At 32.2% G+C, this 17,606-nt stretch overlaps 1 protein-coding gene across 7 annotated transcripts in view; it reads left to right on the top strand.

The window, feature by feature from the left end:
- The window catches only part of LOC118197302 (NADH dehydrogenase [ubiquinone] 1 alpha subcomplex assembly factor 2), a 76,774-nt gene that overhangs the window by 4,814 nt on the left and 54,354 nt on the right, over nucleotides 1-17,606 (top strand). For 3 of the 7 annotated variants that reach the window (XR_015038761.1, XM_085808540.1, XM_085808541.1), the window contains exon 3: nucleotides 11,586-11,626. The exons of the other annotated variants lie outside the window; for them this stretch is intronic. Coding sequence is in view for 2 of the 3 variants with exons in the window: in XM_085808540.1 (XP_085664666.1) it covers nucleotides 11,586-11,626 (41 nt within the window). In the remaining variant the exon portion in view is untranslated. The remainder of the gene's footprint in view (nucleotides 1-11,585; nucleotides 11,627-17,606) is intronic. 7 annotated transcript variants of the gene reach the window in all.

Here is a 17,606-nt window from a genome sequence, read left to right as displayed (position 1 = left end):
CTATTGTTGATGCCAATGCTGCCAAAAATAATAGCGGCAAGAAAGGAAGTATAATAGTAGATAACTATCTAAGATTGATGTTTTAATTTAGATGAAAGGTTAATTTCATATAATACTTTTTTATTATTATAATTTATATGAAAAAGGCTAAACATGACTGAATGGAAGCATAAGAGTAAATGACTATTTCAGATCAGATTATCAGAAAAATTGCAATCTCAATAAACTACATTTTAATTCGAAATAAAACGAGGACACAGGGCCGGGACGAGGGTGAGGCAGGTGAGGCACTTGCCTCAGGTGAGCAAATAGAATAGCTATATATAGAAATAGCTAATTAGCTATTCGATGAAAAATTCAGAAATTTATTTTTAAAACTTAAGATTTTTAAATTTTAATTTCGAAATACATCAGTTAAAAGAATGTGTTATAAACAATCCAGCTAAAAAAAGATAAAGATAAAAACCTAATAGCATTAATTTATTCTCAAAAGACACAAAGCTTTCACAGTAGTGTATATATTTCCTAACATTAAAATTTTTTACTGAAAGGAACTAATTACATTTTGTTTAACGAATTGAATAGACTAAACTTTCATAGAAAATATTACACTTCTGACATTAGTTGTTCTTTGCCGTCTCTCATTAGTTTGACTTCAGCTCTTTACTTTTTAGTCATAACATACTTGCCAAAGTGCACTAACTGAACATAGACTGCGACATAACTGCTGAGTTTTGCAATTTCGTAAATGCCTTTTGGAATAGCATCCAAAGAATAAACAAGGATGATTGAAAATGAAATGTACCATATTATTAGTTATTGCTTTTTCTTGTGTGTGTAAAATTTTCCAATAAATGAGACGTATGAATCGACGTTTTGGCTTGTATTCACACTCTTGTTGCACGGGAACTGTATGGGTTGTTTCATTTAAAATTATTTCTGAAGCAGATGCTGAAGGATTAAATATATTGGCTCATTCTTTGTCAATTGGGATGTAAAGATATAAGGCAAGATAAATGTTTTTAATAATTCTATTGTTTATATTGAAACAATAAAATAAATTTTCAGTTTTAGAGGACTAAAAAAGGAGGTTTAAAATTTTGAGTTCTTTGTGGAAGATTGAAAACAAATTGTTCTGGCTAACTCTAATGTAATTAATTGATTTTGACGTAAAGAAATTTAGGGTACTATTCGGTCTTGAGAGCCTTAAAAAATCGCCAAACTATTGTTGATGCCAGTGCTGCCAAAAATAATTGTAGCAACCCTAATGCAAGAAAGGAAGTATACAAGTACATAACTAGGATTGATGTTTTAATTTAGATGAAAGATTAATTTCATATAATACTCTTTTTTTATTATAATTTATATAAAAAAGGTGAAAGGTGACTGAATGGAAGCATAAGAGTAAATAACTATTTCAGATCATTATTATAATTTATATAAAAATTGCTAAACATAGCTGAATGGATGCCTGCATCGCTATTTCGCTACCGAGTTATCACTAAAGCATATTTTCATCTCGTAGGTTGTTCAAACATAATTTTCTATAATAAATGATGCCTTTTCTTTGAAAAAATTCTCGGTAAAGTGCAGAATCACCCATTTATTTGTTTGCCGCTTTTTACAAGGGTAAAAACAATTGCATTTTTGTCAATTTTCTTTTACTTTTTAAGTGAAAATAGGTCGATGTGTACATAGATAAAGTCAAGGGTGTGCACAGTGCCATTTTAGTGTAATTTTGAGAATTTTTTTCTTAAGTGAAAATAGATCGATGTGTACATGGATACCGAGTATGTGCAATTCTTAAAAACGTGTCAAGTAGTGGGTGATTCTGCACTTTACTCAAAATTCTGGGTAAAGTGGACTTTAAGGTACTCCTTGTATTATGGCGAAGTTGTTGTTTGATTTATCGCGAAGTTGTTGTTTGATTTATTGCCAAGTTGTTGTTTCATTTATGGTAGCCTGAGTAGTTGAAAACCCTATTGTGATATAATCGGGTGCATGATTCTGGGAAATTTTGAATCACGGGATGTTTTGTAAGCACTTTTGTGGTGTGTGTTAAAACTGTTTAGATGGATTTGAATGGGTTTGTAGGAAGAAAGGTTCAGCTGGTCACTATGTGAAGCGTTCGGAGATCAGAAAGAGTACCTGGTTTGAAAAAAATCATTTAAGTATGATTGATATTTTGATTTTTATGTGGCTTTGGGTGTACGAAGCGAACTCGAAAATCATGGTAAGTGAATATTTGCTTTTGGTAGTGCTTAAATGTATAACATGTTTTTCCTTTTTTACGTTATTTTATTGTTTGGTTTAAAATGTATTTTATTGAGATTATGTATTTTTTGTTCACCTGTATTGTGCCTTTGGTGTTCCTTTGACTTTTTAAGTGAAAATATATCGATGTGTACATGGACAAAGTAAAGGGAGTGCGCAATGCAAGTTTGTGCAATTCTGGGATTTTTTTTATAGTGAAAATAGGTCGACGTGTACATGGATAAAGGTAAAAGTGTGCAATGCCATTTTTGTGCAATTCGTTTTTTTTTTTTTTTTTTTTAAGTGAATATAAGTCGATGTGTGCATGGATACTGGGTTTGTGCAATTGTTTGTCTTGTTATTTTGGCTTTGTGTAGCGGCGCTTCGCAAGCCAAAATAATGAGTCAAAGAATTGCACAAAATCGGTATCCATGTACAGCCAAAAATTGCCAAGTTTCACCAAGGGGTACCCTAAACTATACTTTTACCAAAATTCTATTGCAGGCTTTTCGTCGTGGGCAATTCCCTAAATGTGAAATCCATAGGATATCAAAAAAGGATTTAAAAATTAAATTAGTATTTTAATGGCATCTTAAGAAATATAGAACTATATAAACTTACACAATCTGAAATCAGAGCGTACGCTAGATTTGGTGCAGTGTTTAAATGGGCGCGTTTGCTAGATTTGCCGTTTTTGCGCATACATTTTCGCTGCAAATTTTTTACGGTCCTCAAAACGGAATAGTACCAAATTTAGTTTTGTTCCATTGACTCTAATGGGATCGATATAAAAGTATATTTGGGACTATTCAGTTTTGAGGGCCGTCAAAAATCGCCAAACTATTGTTGATGCCAGTGCTGCCAAAAATAATTGGGGCAACCCTAATGCAAGAAAGGAAGTATAATAGTAAATAACTATATAAGATTGATGTTTTAAATTTAGATGAAAGATTAATTTCATATAATACTTTTTATTATTATAATTTATATAAAAAAGGGCTAAACATGATTGAATGGAAGTATAAGAGTAAATAACTATTTCAGATCATTATTATAAGTTATATAAAAATTGCTAAACATAACTGAATGGATGCCTGCATCGCTATTTCGCTACCGAGTTATCGCTAAAGCCTAATTTCATCTCGTTGGTTGTTCAAACATAATTTTCTATAATGAATGATGCCTTTTCTTTGAAAAAAATCTCGGTAAAGTGCAGAATGGCTCACTTATTTGTTTGCCGCTTTTTACAAGGGTAAAAACAATTGGAATTTTTTCAATTTTCTTTTACTTTTTAAGTGAAAATAGGTTGATGTGTACATAGATAAAGTCAAGGGTGTGCACAGTGTCTTTTTTTTTTTTTTTTTTTTTTTTTGTGTGTGTGTGTGCAATTCTGGGATTTTTTTTTTAGGTGAAAATAGGTCGATGTGTACATGGATACCGAGTGTGCAATTCTTAAAAATGCGTCAAGCAGTGGGTGATTCTGCACTTTACCCAAAATTATATTGCAGAATTTTCATCATGGGCAGTTTCCAAATTGTTAAATCTATAAGGTATCAAAAAAGGATTTAAAAATTAAACTAGTATTTCAGTGGCATCTTAAGAAATATAGAACTATATAAACTTCTGCAATCTGAAATCAGCACGTACACTAGATTTGGTGCACTGTTAAATGGGCATGTTTACTAGATTTGGCGCTTTTGCGCATACATTTTCACTGCAATTTTTTTACGGTCCCTAAAACGGAATAGTACTGTATATTTAAAAGATATGTTTCTTGCTAAAAAAAATTAAGAAATACTCGTTGCTGTTAATAAAAGCTAATGATAAACACCGTAGTCATGAAATTTAACACATAAAAGTTTCTTAATTGATGAGGTGCAATAAAAGTAAAGATAAAATATGAAGTATCATTAAATTTTCTTAGTTTTAAATTTATGCTTTTATTGTTGAGATATCATGAGATTGTTAGGGAAAAAAGTGTCTGACAGCCAAACTATTGGCATATTTAAATTAGATGGCATATGAATTTCTGCTCAAGCTCAAATAAACTTTCCGTTGGGAGTGGATAGTTTAACTGATGAAAGATTCTGTGAATATTAAAGATTGATTTCATTGATTAATCTATTATAATGATGCTCGCGACTCTTTATGCTTTAGAAGCGATGCTTTCGTGGAGGATGTTATGATAGAACTGTCTGATAGTCAAGGTACAGAAGACTAAATGCAGTTAATCCAATCACTACAGTAAACTGTTTGAACCAGTTGCCTGTGTTACCCTTCGGCCACTTCTGAATGTGAACATTAATGGAAAAACCAGAAATATAGAAATTATTACTTAATAGTTATTAAGAAGAATTTCATCGATCAAGAATATCTCTTTAAATGCTTAAAATGAAAGTCACAATTTTACTTAACATACTGAAGAGGATTTTTGGTAGAACTGCGTTAAAGGTAAAAGAAAAAAGGAAATGAAAGAATTATAAAATTCGTTGCACATAAGAGAATTTCAGCCAATGATGGAAACATATTCATATAATTTTAAAAATGCGAAATGGTTTCAGTATAATAACCATACTCGGGTTTCATTAATACTGCAGTGCACAGAGGATTAGTAATTTAAATTAAGAATTATAATGGATTTTGATGCATTAATAACATAACTGTGGTAAAACAACATTGCAAACTTTATATAACAAAACCATAGCTCGTATTGAAGTATGTGATATTTTTCATTTCATAACAACCCGAACTTCACAATTTTCTACAGAGATAGTGTTGCCTAGTAAGCACAGTTAAATTCTTATCTCTTATGACTATATTGTTGTTTTCAAAGTAAGTATTGTAAATAATTTTTTTAAATATGGCATTCCGTTGTTCTTCATTTACTGAGACCATTAACCCTAAAGACAAATTTTACTGAAGTTGAAATGAACTGATTATGAAAGTATATTTGTCTCACTGAAAATATCAAGTTGGCAAATATAACTTTCTGAAGAAAATTGTTTGGTGCATCAACTCTTATCTTGGTATCGAAAAAACCCAGTGGTGTTGAATACAAAAGAAGGAACAAATTAAGAAATTGCATTTATCAAAGCTGCGCTTTACAGTTACAAGGCTGGCTGGTGAAATGCGGAAATTCAAATGAAATAAGTAATTAATCATAAAAAGTAATAACAAATGGTTGAGAAGAAAATGCGGTTGAAGTTGGAGAATATAGCAACTTTGATTCAAACAAAAGCAAAAAAATTAAGTTTTTGGAAATGAGGAGAATAAAGTAACAGTTAAACTGATTAACTTCAATGATCCTCCATCATGGCCAACAATTTCAGACAAAATAAAATGTTTTTAATAGAACATGGACCAGATTAAGGACAAGATGCTGATTTCAGAGAATTTACTTCAGGGAATGGCAGAAGATTTTCCAGATAATGGTATTTTAAGAAGTGTTCTAATGGGGAAGTAATACATCACAACTCGCTTATTTACTCAAAAAGATCACTGTCGTTATTCTGATTTCTATGCATTCTTTTTACTAAAAGTAAGGCAGATTCGGAAGTACTCTTATATACGCCCTTGCTTGGCAGCAAATTTCTCGCCAAATATTTTTGCCGACAAATTTCCACGATGCCGTATTACTATCTAAATTTTTTGTTTACATTTTGAACTTTAAGCCTAAAATGTTTCCAAAAACGCAAGCTCACGCGCGCAAAACCGCATTTAAAACGCAGTTTTGCACGCGTGAGTTTTAAGTTTAAAATCCAAAACAAAAAAAAAAAAACAAAAAAAAATTTAGGTAGCAAAAACGTAAAGTTTCTAACCAAAAAAATTTGACAAAAATCCATATACACAGCGATGTATTTTAACTTAACAAAAATCACAGAATTGCACAATCTATGCAGCAAAGGAATGTATGAACTAAGCACACCTAGCTTAAATAAATTAACAAAACAATAAATTTCAAAGAATACCATGTACACAATGTTCTGTTTAAACTTAAAGAAACATCTACGAATTGCACAATCTAGGTAGTGAAGGAATCTACAAACTACGCACACCTCGCTTTAATAAATTAACATAACAACAATAAATTTCAAAGAATATCATGTACACAGCGTTCTGTTTAAACTTTAAAAAACATCTACGAATTGCACAGTCTAGGCATTGTGCACTAATTAACAAAATAAACTAATTCAAATAAATTTCAAACAATTCAAAAAACAACAATAATGACAGAAATTCATACTAAAAAAGCATTGAGCATAACATTCTACAAAATAAGAACAAGACTAAAATAAAATACACTTACCATGAATGACTGCTTCTTCGAACAGCAGAAATACCAATTTCAAACATCACCAAAACAATTTCACCACAAATTTGTTAAAAGCATCTTCTTCCGTTTCAGAACAATGATGGGAAAATATATACACCACCAAATAAAACACAAAATTGCATTTCTGATTATAAGTAGGCAACGTAGCTTTAACAAGCCGCCACGTAATCTCTATCGAATTTATATGACAGCCAGACTCACTATCCACAAAATTAATACTATCTTTCACAAATAAATGTTCAAAACCTTCTTCTCCTAAATACTTGTAGAATTTCCAGCCACCCGAAAAAATAGTTGTACCAGGCACGCGACTAAAATTTTGCCAACACGTCTTTCATTGCATCATAAATCACTTAAATACCACACACCATACGAACCAACTAGCAACTGAAGCCACTACAGTAAAATCCAAGTTTCCACGTAAAAAGGATTGCCATAGAAACCAACATCGCCCCCAAAACCATCGTAGAACATGCAATTGTGCCAAAAATCAGCACACAACACATATCGCCGCATTTGGCAACCTGAGGGTGCATATAAGAGTAGTACCACAGATTCTATTTCCAGTCCAAAAAGAGGTTTCAAAGATTGGAAAAACTTAAATCGAGTTTCCGATCACGAAAATTCTATGTTTTATCATGATGCTTATCTTAATGGAAATGCTGTGGGAAAAAAAAATTAAAGGAGGTGGTTTCATAGATGATTCCCTGCATAAAGCAGCAGAATAAGAAACAGAAAAGTGGCGACATATCTTACGCGTTGTATTAGACATCGCTTTGTTGGGTGCAAAACTCAATTTGCCTCTTAGATGTACACATGAAATTATTGGCAGTTCAAGTGCAGGAATATTCCTAAATTTAATTGAATTAATAAGTCATGATGATAAAAATATTGCCTATTATATAGCTAATCACAGAAAGAGATTCGTTTCTTACCTGTCTAATAAAGTACAAGATGAATTTATATTACTTTTAGGCAATCATGTTCGATTTGAAATTCGGTCTAGGTGGGGAAAAGTGAAATACTTTTCTTTGATAGTTGATTGTACATACCAGATGTTTCACATCATGAGCAACTTTGCCAGATTATTAGATATGTGTACATAATAGACAAATCCATATTTATTGAAGAAAACTTTTTAGATTTTATAGAAACAAAAGAGAAAAATGGTAGTGGTTTAACAAATGAAATTATTTATAAGTTAAAGGATGGTCTTGACATTCAAAATGTTCGAGGACAAGGTTATGGTAACGGGGCCAATATGGATGGATTGTACAAAGGCATGCAAGCCATTATTTGCCAAAGAAATGATCAAGCTACATATATTCCTTGTTCGGCTCATAGTTTAAATTTAGTATGCAGAAACACTGCTTCAACAAATTCAAGTATGTTAATATGTTTTGGCACTCTAAACAGAGGATTTTATCTTCAACTAGTAGATGGGATGTAATTATGTCCATTTTGAAAACAACATTAAAAGGTCATACAGATGCATGATGGTCATCAAGAGCAAATGCTGTTAAAGAATTAGATCTACAAATAACAGAAGTACATAGATTATTGAAAGATATGGCATTAAATCACAAATCTTTGCAGTGGGCTGAAAATAACTGTATTTTGAAACAAATTAATTTTAAATTTTTATATTTGTTATCTGCGTGGAACTTACTACAGTCAAAAGTCATTAATTTGGACCTCAAAGCTATAAACTTTCTGCGCATGCGTCACGTTGACGCATGTGCGTAAGACCTTTACGGCTGCACATATGCGTGTGCGCATGCGCATAATACATTTACGCATGCGCGTTTAATGTATAACAGATGGTATAAGCTAAAATTATCTAATTATCTCTTTCAGTTAATGTTGCAGATTGCGTTGTTCCTTAATCTTCGAAGTGGATCTGGCTTATTATTTTTTGCAGACTGTTAGAGCAATTTTATAAAAGTAAGCTTGAACTTTCGATTATGTCAAATAGAATTTCCGATGCTGGAGCTCCCAAAGGATCTACAAAGCGAAAGTATATTTCGATGTCCATCAAACAAAAAGTGGAATTGCTGCAAAAAATGGATAAAGGCATATCCTTTGTTTCTCTAACCATTCTGAAATCTGTTTATCAATTTCACACTGCTCTGCGGGGGGGAACGGCGCGGCGCGCAATGAATTGGAAGTTGATCTGTCAGCATTATCCTTATCTTCAGGGCAGATGTTTTTATTTTATTCGGCTTATAATTCTTCACTAAATGTAGTATTTCATCTCAATTTACTCTGTCTTTGATATGATTTAAATCAAATGCCTCTTCATTATAATTCGCTTCCAATAGCGAAGAAAGTAACAGAGGTTATTGAAAACGAAAAAATTTCGATTGACAAATTAGTCGGTATTCTCGACATAGCAATTATAGGACTTGAACAGCGGAACTTTGTAACTGAACAAGAAATTATGTCTGTTTATAGAATTAAAGAGAATGTATTATCACATAAAAAAGGAAACAACTTACTTTGAAAGAAATGTTTAATAAAGTAAACAAATAAATATTAAGCTTTTTTTTTTGTAAATTTTGATACACTTTAAATCATAATTGTTCTTTATTTCATAAATTACGGTTTCATATTTTTTATTTTATAATTTCTGCATGCCATCTTACCAGATTTAAACTGATGATCTATAATCCGGAATCGCCGAAGTCCCGATGAGTCCAGTTCTGACTTTTGACTGTACTGCAAAAAAATCTAAAAGTAAATAAAGCCTTGCGGTCAAAAACTATAACTGTCTATAAAGCCGTCTGCTTAATAGAGGCATTATGTCTTTCATTACTGGAAATGAGAGAAAATATTTCTCGATGCATTTTTGAAAAATGTAAAATTTCAGCTTTAGAGTTGAGTATATCATCAGAATTTGAAGAGAAAGAAAAACGAAAAGTTAATAAATCGGATTGTGAGGAATCAATTGATATAAATAGTAGTTTTTCAGAAAAATATATTTTTGTAGAAAATAAAGAAGTGTTCGACGTTTTAATTTCACAATTGAAATGACGATACGAAAAGTTAAATGAAGTCTGTTTCGATTTTCAGTTTCTAACTGGTGAACAATTAATGTTATTAGATTTAAGTAATTGAAAGGCAGCAGCTTGTAACTTAGCACTTAAATATCCAAATGATATGAATGCTGAAGAAATTCAGACAGAAATATCTAGTTTTAAAAACCATGCTATTTCAATAATTCTGGACACAAAAGCAGCTACAAGCTTAGAACTTTTAAAAATAATTCATGATTATAATTTAGTTCAGTCCTGTCCAAATTTGGAAGCAGCGTTAAGAATTTTTTTAACATTGCCAGTTACTGTAGCTAGCGGGGAAAGAAGCTTTAGCAAACTCAAAAAGAACTACAATACAAAGTCCGAAATCCGGACGTCCATTATCCGGAATGATCCAAAATCTGGACCTCAAAACCACCAACAATGTTTTTCTCCTAGGTTTTATGCATGCGCATTTGATTAGAATTCTCGAAACAGCAGTTACAGAACTTCAACAATGCAACTAAACAAGAGATTATGTCTGTAGACAGAATTAAAGAAAAAGTATTACCACAAAAAACGGAGCAACGTAAACAACTTGCATTGAAAGAAATGTTTAATGAGATAAACAAATAAGGTACTTTTCCGTTTTGCCAGCGCAAACGATAAAGTTGCCAATAATGGTACAACTGATGCCAAACGGAATATCTTCGCTGGTTAACCTTTTACGCCTCATTTTCAAAACAAGTCGCTACCATTTCTTATCAGATTGATTGTTTCTTTCAATACTGGCATACAACTACATAGAATTTTTGCAAGATAGTTAAATTTTATGCCCTAAGACGATTCGCGGTAATTAAATATTCACCCGAAATGAAATATAGAAAAGGCAAAATAAAGAGTTAAATTTATCAATTCTAATGAGAATGCACTAGCGAAGTAAAGCACTACAGTTTTACATAATTTCTGAGTAAGCTATTCGTAAATTGCATTTAAACTTGTATTCTAAATTAAAATTTAACTTGAAATTAATATCGATAATTACTGAGATAATTAGATTTTTGTAGCGTAGTTTGCGTGAGATGAGATCACTTGGAGTCACATGATACGAACCGGCGAATCAGGATGTTGAACCATGAAAGCATAGTAAATTCTTAAATTAATGTCTTTTTACAAATTTATTGTCTTTATTTATTGGCATTTTTTAAAATTTTAAACCATATTAAAATGTTTATGCTTTCAAAATAAAAAACTCTTAGAACTAACATTCGTTAACATTTTTTATGTGTATACTGTATGTTGTCGCCAATTAAGTGTGCTTGACGAGATTTGCGCCGGCGAAACGGAAAGGTACCACAAATAAATATTAAGCTTTTTTTTTTTTGTAAATTTTGATAACCTTTAGATCATAAATACTTCATTATTTCATAAATCATGATTTCATATTTTTAATTTTATAATTTCTACATGCCATCTTGCTAGATTTAAACTGATGATCTAATATCCGGAAAAATCCCAAATCCTGAATCTCCAAAGTCCTGACGAGTCCGGATTTCGGACTTTGTACTGTATATGAGATTTTCACCAAACCAAGAAAAACTTTCAAATATGGCTGTTCTCTCTTTAGAACATGAGTTAAGTAAACAAATACATTTTGAAAAAAATTATTGATGATTTTACTTCTTTAAAAGCAAGAAAAGTTAAATTATAAATATGCTTGAAAAGTTTATGCCATAAATTTTGAGCAGATGTTTTATTTATACTACTTAACTTTATTTGTCATTTTTCAAAAAGCATATTTTTGATGTTTTCCATTTCAAAATTGTTAATCATTATATATGTTTCACTTTGGGGAATATACAAAGTTATAATTAAATATTACTGTAAGAGTTATTGTATTTTCATTTGAAATAGTTACTTTTAATGAGCATAATATATATATATATATGAAATGTAATTTCTCATACATTATTTGTTTTGTGCAGCTGGGGCAACAGGAATGAGACAAATTTTGGAATATAAAGTGGTAGGTTTATTTTAGCATCCATCTCACAAGCGTTCTTTTTTTTTGGTACCTTGACCAGAAGCCCTATTTATACATATGTGTGCGTCACGAGGCTCATCCAATCAGCGATATTAATTGAAATCACGAGGTGACGCTATCTTCTCATCAGGAGTGTTCTTAAGGACTTTATGCAATATGACAGATTTATGAGTTTGGTGATTTGGCGGGCACCAGCAGGTTAATATATTTTATACTAAAGAAAGGATTTCGCCAAAATCTAGGAACAGGGATGCAATTTAGGTAGAGAATTGCCAACACATTATTAAGCAATATTATTAGAATTTAATTTAATCAATTGAAGTAAAAATATCATTACATATATATATTGCACATTTTTGTGTAATGTTAGGTTTTTCAAACATCATTTAGTATTATTTATTTAGTCTTCCCCCCACACACACAAATAGGTAAATAATAATCTTGCATTGTTTACAGGTGTGCACATTTACCGCTTTGCCTCAGGTGAAAAAATGTGTAGGCACGGCTCTGCAAGGACATAACATAAAACTCAAAGTGTGTGTTATCTAGGCTGCGCAACACAGAAAGGAAATATCAATTTACCTTATTTAGAAATCCCCCCCTTTTTTTTTCATATTTCGATTCTATGACTTAAATTATGCCAAACTGCCAAATTTTGTAAAAATCAAACGAGAAGTTTTTAAAAAATTAGCTCTCAAAAGTTTAGCTCCTCAACGTTAATTGAATTTGGTGTATATTTATTATTCTTTTTTTTTTTTTTTATTATTAAACTTATTTCAGTCTTCCTTTCACATTTTGAAGTTTAGGTTCATTCCAAATAAAATTCGCCCATTTTTTTATAATTTGTATTTTTAAATAATTTTTATGTATTTTTCAAAAAATTTTTTAATTATGAGCTATGAAGTGTTTAACATCCTCTTAAAGTAGATGTATTTCTAAGTACACCTGCAAAAAATTGGAAGTTTCTTATTCAAAATTTTTGAAGATATACGTGAATTTATATAATGTGTTTTGAAGTTTGGCATATTTGTTGAAAGCGATAATAACATCAAATGTGGTTTAGGCACTTTGTTAAAATTATTTGAAAGTAGGAACGATGTGACTTCCCCCTCCCCCGAATCCTGCACAATGGAATAGAAAGGAAAATAAGTTGCCATAAATTAAGAAGTTCGCCAAGTATTCTTAGTGAAAACTAAAAAAATGTGCCAAGATAAATTTTTTAATTTCTTCCTAAATTTTGCACCAAATTTTACAAAATTTACTGCATAGGCATAATTTGAGTCATAGAATCGAAATATGAAAAAAAATTTGGTATGTTATTTCAGAAAAAGTCCAATTTTGTGTCAATATATCTATATTACAACAATGTTATATATAAATCTAATATATATATCCTGAGTTGCGCTTTCGAGACATGAAAAACACAGTTTGAATTTCGTCAATCGGCCCAGTAGAATGGGAGATATAGAAATGTCCCCCCCTTTTTTTTTCGCAGTGGACATTCTAACCGATGTGCACTACAGAAATAAGCCCTGAGAAATATTTTCCCAACAATCAAAATCACGCATTACCAATCACATCATAATAGGGTTTTCAAAACTTTCACTGTGTAATACTCAGGTTACAATAAATGAAACAACAACTTGGTGCTAATCCATAGGTTACCCTAAAATATAGACTATCCCTTTAATTCTGATGTGTAGTGGCATTGGCTGTGACTGCTGTTCTAAAGAGGTGTGTCCCAAATTTTAATCATTTTGTAAAAATGCAAAAGAGAAACTGAAAAATAGAAAAACATATGTTATTCTTCACAAAAACCAAACTGACTTATTAATGGAGTTGTATAACATCAAAACAAAGATCTTATGTGTTGATTTCTAATGTACATTTGTCCACTCTTTCCTGAAATTGTACTGTTTGGGGACACTTCTTATCTGAGTGTAACAAAAGTTTTCCACCAAAAACATTCGTAATAAAGTCTGGGGGGAACATGAAAGCAGTACCTTTATTGTGGATAGTAATCTCCACCCAAATCTATGATTTTCTACCAACATTTTGATAGTTTTTCAAAGCCTTTGGCCCAGAAAATTGGTGGCCTTGAGTCCAAAAAAACATATTAACTTCATAAAACAGGCAAATCAACAACCTTGTATTCAGCGTAGATTTTGTAAAATCCCGATCGATTTGAGGGCAAAACAGGTCCCCCTTCATCAGGAGCAAAATATTCTGCAAAAGCGAGAAAGCGAATGTTGATCCTATTTATACCCTACAGGCGACCAGTGAAAGAGCCGAGAGCACCATCTGTGTTGGCAGAAATAGTAACAAAAAATGAAGGGTTAAGTTAGCAGAATTTTAAAGGCATTAGCAAGACTGGATTGGAATTAAAGTCATTGACTAAACAGGATAAATTTCTGTGCATGTGAAAAGCTTCAAGAAAATCCAATTCTCTAATAAAACCAGCTTTCTGGATAATTTTAGCTGAACCAAAGTCATAATTGTGATTGAATTTCCAACTAAGTTAGCTGTTGAAGATTTGTTAATTTTGTCTTTTCGGACGTAAGATTCATGTTCCTATGCGAAACTTTAATGCTCTTTTTGTTTGGCCAATATAGCTTAAGCCACACTGACACGATAGCATCTTGTGCACTTGATGTGGGCAAAAGAGAACGTTCAAAGATTATAAATATAGCTGCTATTTACGTCATTAAACCATGAGGAACAATGTTTCAAATTTAATTATGGCACACTTTGTAGCATAAACAAGGAAAACATTAAAAGTTGTTTTTAAAGAAACATTTATTTATCGTTTAGAGTTCAATAGTTATTCTTGTTTCTGGTATTTAGTGAAATACTCTTTGTGTAAACTTAAAAGATTTCCATAAATAACCTAGTTATGTGTCTCACTTTTGTGCTAAATTATATCATCATGGATTTTTTTTATTTATTTATTTATTTTTTACATGGGGCAAATCAAAATATTCATCAAGATAAAACAAAGAAGAGCATATTTCACCATATTTTCACTTTTCACAAATATATGAAAGCTTTGTCATTTACTTCCCATTGTGAATATGAGTTTAAACAACTTGACATTATCAGCCACAAACAAATAATACAATTTAAAAATAGTTTTAAGCTGTTCAGAAAAAAATAAATAAATAAATAAATAAATAAAATAAAGCAGATTTCTTTAACTGCTATTGAATATGCATGTTGATAAAGCAATTGAAATCATTCAACACCTTTTTAGAGGTTTTTGTGCACAGATTCTAATTACTACCTATGCCTACAAGGTTCCAAGTTTTATGAGCCTCAAAATGATCTTATAAATCTTTGTAATCTTATTTACTTCTCTTGAAAACAAAGAACAATTTACTACAATTGAAAGAACATTCCGCCTAGAACCCCAGACTGTCTCAGTCAGGCTCTGTTTGAAAATGGTATTTTACTGAGTTTTTTTAATATAAATACTATATATATAACAATAATTAAACATCTGAAAGATGTGGTACAGTCAAAGATTCAAAATCATCAGGACTCCAGCAGTATGGAAATTTTCACGTCTAGTAAGATATCTAGGCATGGCTATATTGCAGGCGTGCATATTGTTTGTCAGGTAGAATAATGCTAAATCCCTGATGTAGCCACACTGTGGAACAAAAATTTTTAAATGTAGAGAAACAGCAAAAATTAGGAATGCCCAAATTTTTGGAATTTAGGAGAGGCTTTTGGCAGCAAAACTTTTTGAAATGCAGGGGATGCCAGGCAGCAGAATTTAAAACCTTCAGAGACTAAAATGGGTGGCAAGTGTGTAGTATCAGCCTTGCCTCCCTCCCCCAACCACTCACGGACTGAAAGTGTGTTCCTGACCAACATCAGTACAATGCTAATCAGTGTATTGTTATTGGCAATGGGCTTCCTGGCCAGCAAGTGTTTGAAAGTGATATGCAGAAATGTCAATTAGTCGATAGAAAAATCACATTTACAGCATATCTGCTTCTTTTCCTTGAGTATGATACCCTTCATTCCTAGATTTTATAGAGGAGATTTATTTTATGTTATTTATTTATTTACTTTTTGGCTGATGGTCTGGATACTGGATGCCTGAATTTCAGATTTTGTACTGCATTTTCTTCAGAATTAGTGTGATCAAGGATACTGTAACAGAACAAAATGGACTTTGAAGTTTTTACTGAAATACAAGTTTTAAGGCATTTTCATTATATGGGTCGAGGCCCACCAGCGGCAAAGTGGTAAGTCGCTGAACACTAGTAATTCAGTTCAGGGTTCAAATCTGAGCGAACAGGCTGTCTGCATGTATGTTTTCGTTGTTTTCCCTATGTGTAACGTGTATATGAGCCAGTTTCCCTCAGAAGGTCCTCCATGGAGGCATCCCTTCCCTTAGGCAGATAGTCCTCGTGTGCTTTGCCATAATTAAATAAACCAAGCCAAACCATTTTATGGATAGTTCCTATTCTAGATTTAGCAATAAATCATGCGACAAAAATCAGTGGAAATATTCGTAGCTTCACCAAAGTTTTCTGCAGTTCTTTTGAAGATATCTGATTTAACAGTGTTGGAAAAAATCCTTTGAAAGTGAATACATAGTTGTACCTTTGTAATATTAACTGGAATTTTGTGGGTCATTGCATGATGTTATGAATTATGATAATTTTAGGTTTTGAAAAAATTTTACTTAGGAATAAAAATTTTAAATTTGTTTTTCATATGATAATTTGGTCTCGTATTCTAATCAGAGTAAGTATTGTCAACTAACAACTACATCATAAAGGCCGAATATTACGAGGGCAATCCCCAAAAAAAAGGTCTCCTATATTTTTAGATATACAAAGAACCGTTTATTTTCTATAATTGCTACATCAATTTAAAGATTGAAGAATGCTTTATTTTTCAACATAATCGCCATTTCGGTCGATGCATTTTTGTAGACGCTGTGGCAGTTTTACAATGCCCATGTCATACCAGCTTGCCGCCATGCCCTTCAGGAAGTGTTGAGGAGCTTCAGGAGCATCCAGATGATCCTCCGATCTTTACGCATTTTACGAACTCAACAATCACGAAACTCAAAGAATACGAACTCAACAATCGCGAAAGTTGAGGATTCCTCAACTTTCGCGATTGTCTCGTTGGCAATTGACGGCCTCCCGCTCCTTTCTTCGTCATGAATTTCAGTACGACCCGCTGTAAACTCTCTACACCACTTGCGAACGCTTTTGACATCCATGCACGACTGTCCATACACTTCCGTCAATAGGCGGTGAATTTCAACTGGTTTAACGCCTTTTGTGTTCAAAATCGAATAACTGCACGCACTTCGCACTTGGCGGTAACGTTTATCGGGAGCTCCATTTCGAATGGCTGCCAAGCCAAGACTGAGCATCCGAGCGAAGCGCCTGCGTGCTTATGTGGTAGCGGAGAAGGCGCCACTAACAACAGTGTTGCCAACAACCGTATTAAAGCTTTCTCTACGTCCCCCAAAAATAGGAGACCTTTTTTGGGGGATTGCCCTCGTAGCTTGCTTTGGAAGCTACCAAAGTGTTAAAATGCTGTATTAGAATACAGAACAGATCGGATGGCTAAAATGTTTTTGAAACTGAGGAAAATAATATAGTATAGCAGTGAAGACATAGATGAAGAATCAGAATTTAATTCTGTGATTGAAATTCAAGTTTATCTAATGACATGATAATTTCACTGTTAACATTGTGATTAACTATGGTGAATAAACTTAGAATTATCATATTTTATATGCTTTTGGATAGTGAATACACTTCATTACCTGAACACTTTAAATAACTAACACATACAAATACTGAAAGTCTACAGAAGGGTATGTGATCAAAGAATTAGCTTCAGGAAAGCTAAATTAAAATCCCAAAAAGGTAGTGCTAGAGCTAATTTAGTTTCTTCTAGGTGACATTGTAAGGGTAAAACGTATAAC

Source organism: Stegodyphus dumicola, chromosome X1 (genome assembly GCF_044657685.1).
Source record: "Stegodyphus dumicola isolate Sdum_Otavi_A_Nest chromosome X1, ASM4465768v1".
Lineage (NCBI taxonomy): Eukaryota > Metazoa > Arthropoda > Arachnida > Araneae > Eresidae > Stegodyphus > Stegodyphus dumicola.
Note: the sequence above shows the minus strand (reverse complement) of the source record. Positions and strands in the feature narration are given on the sequence as shown.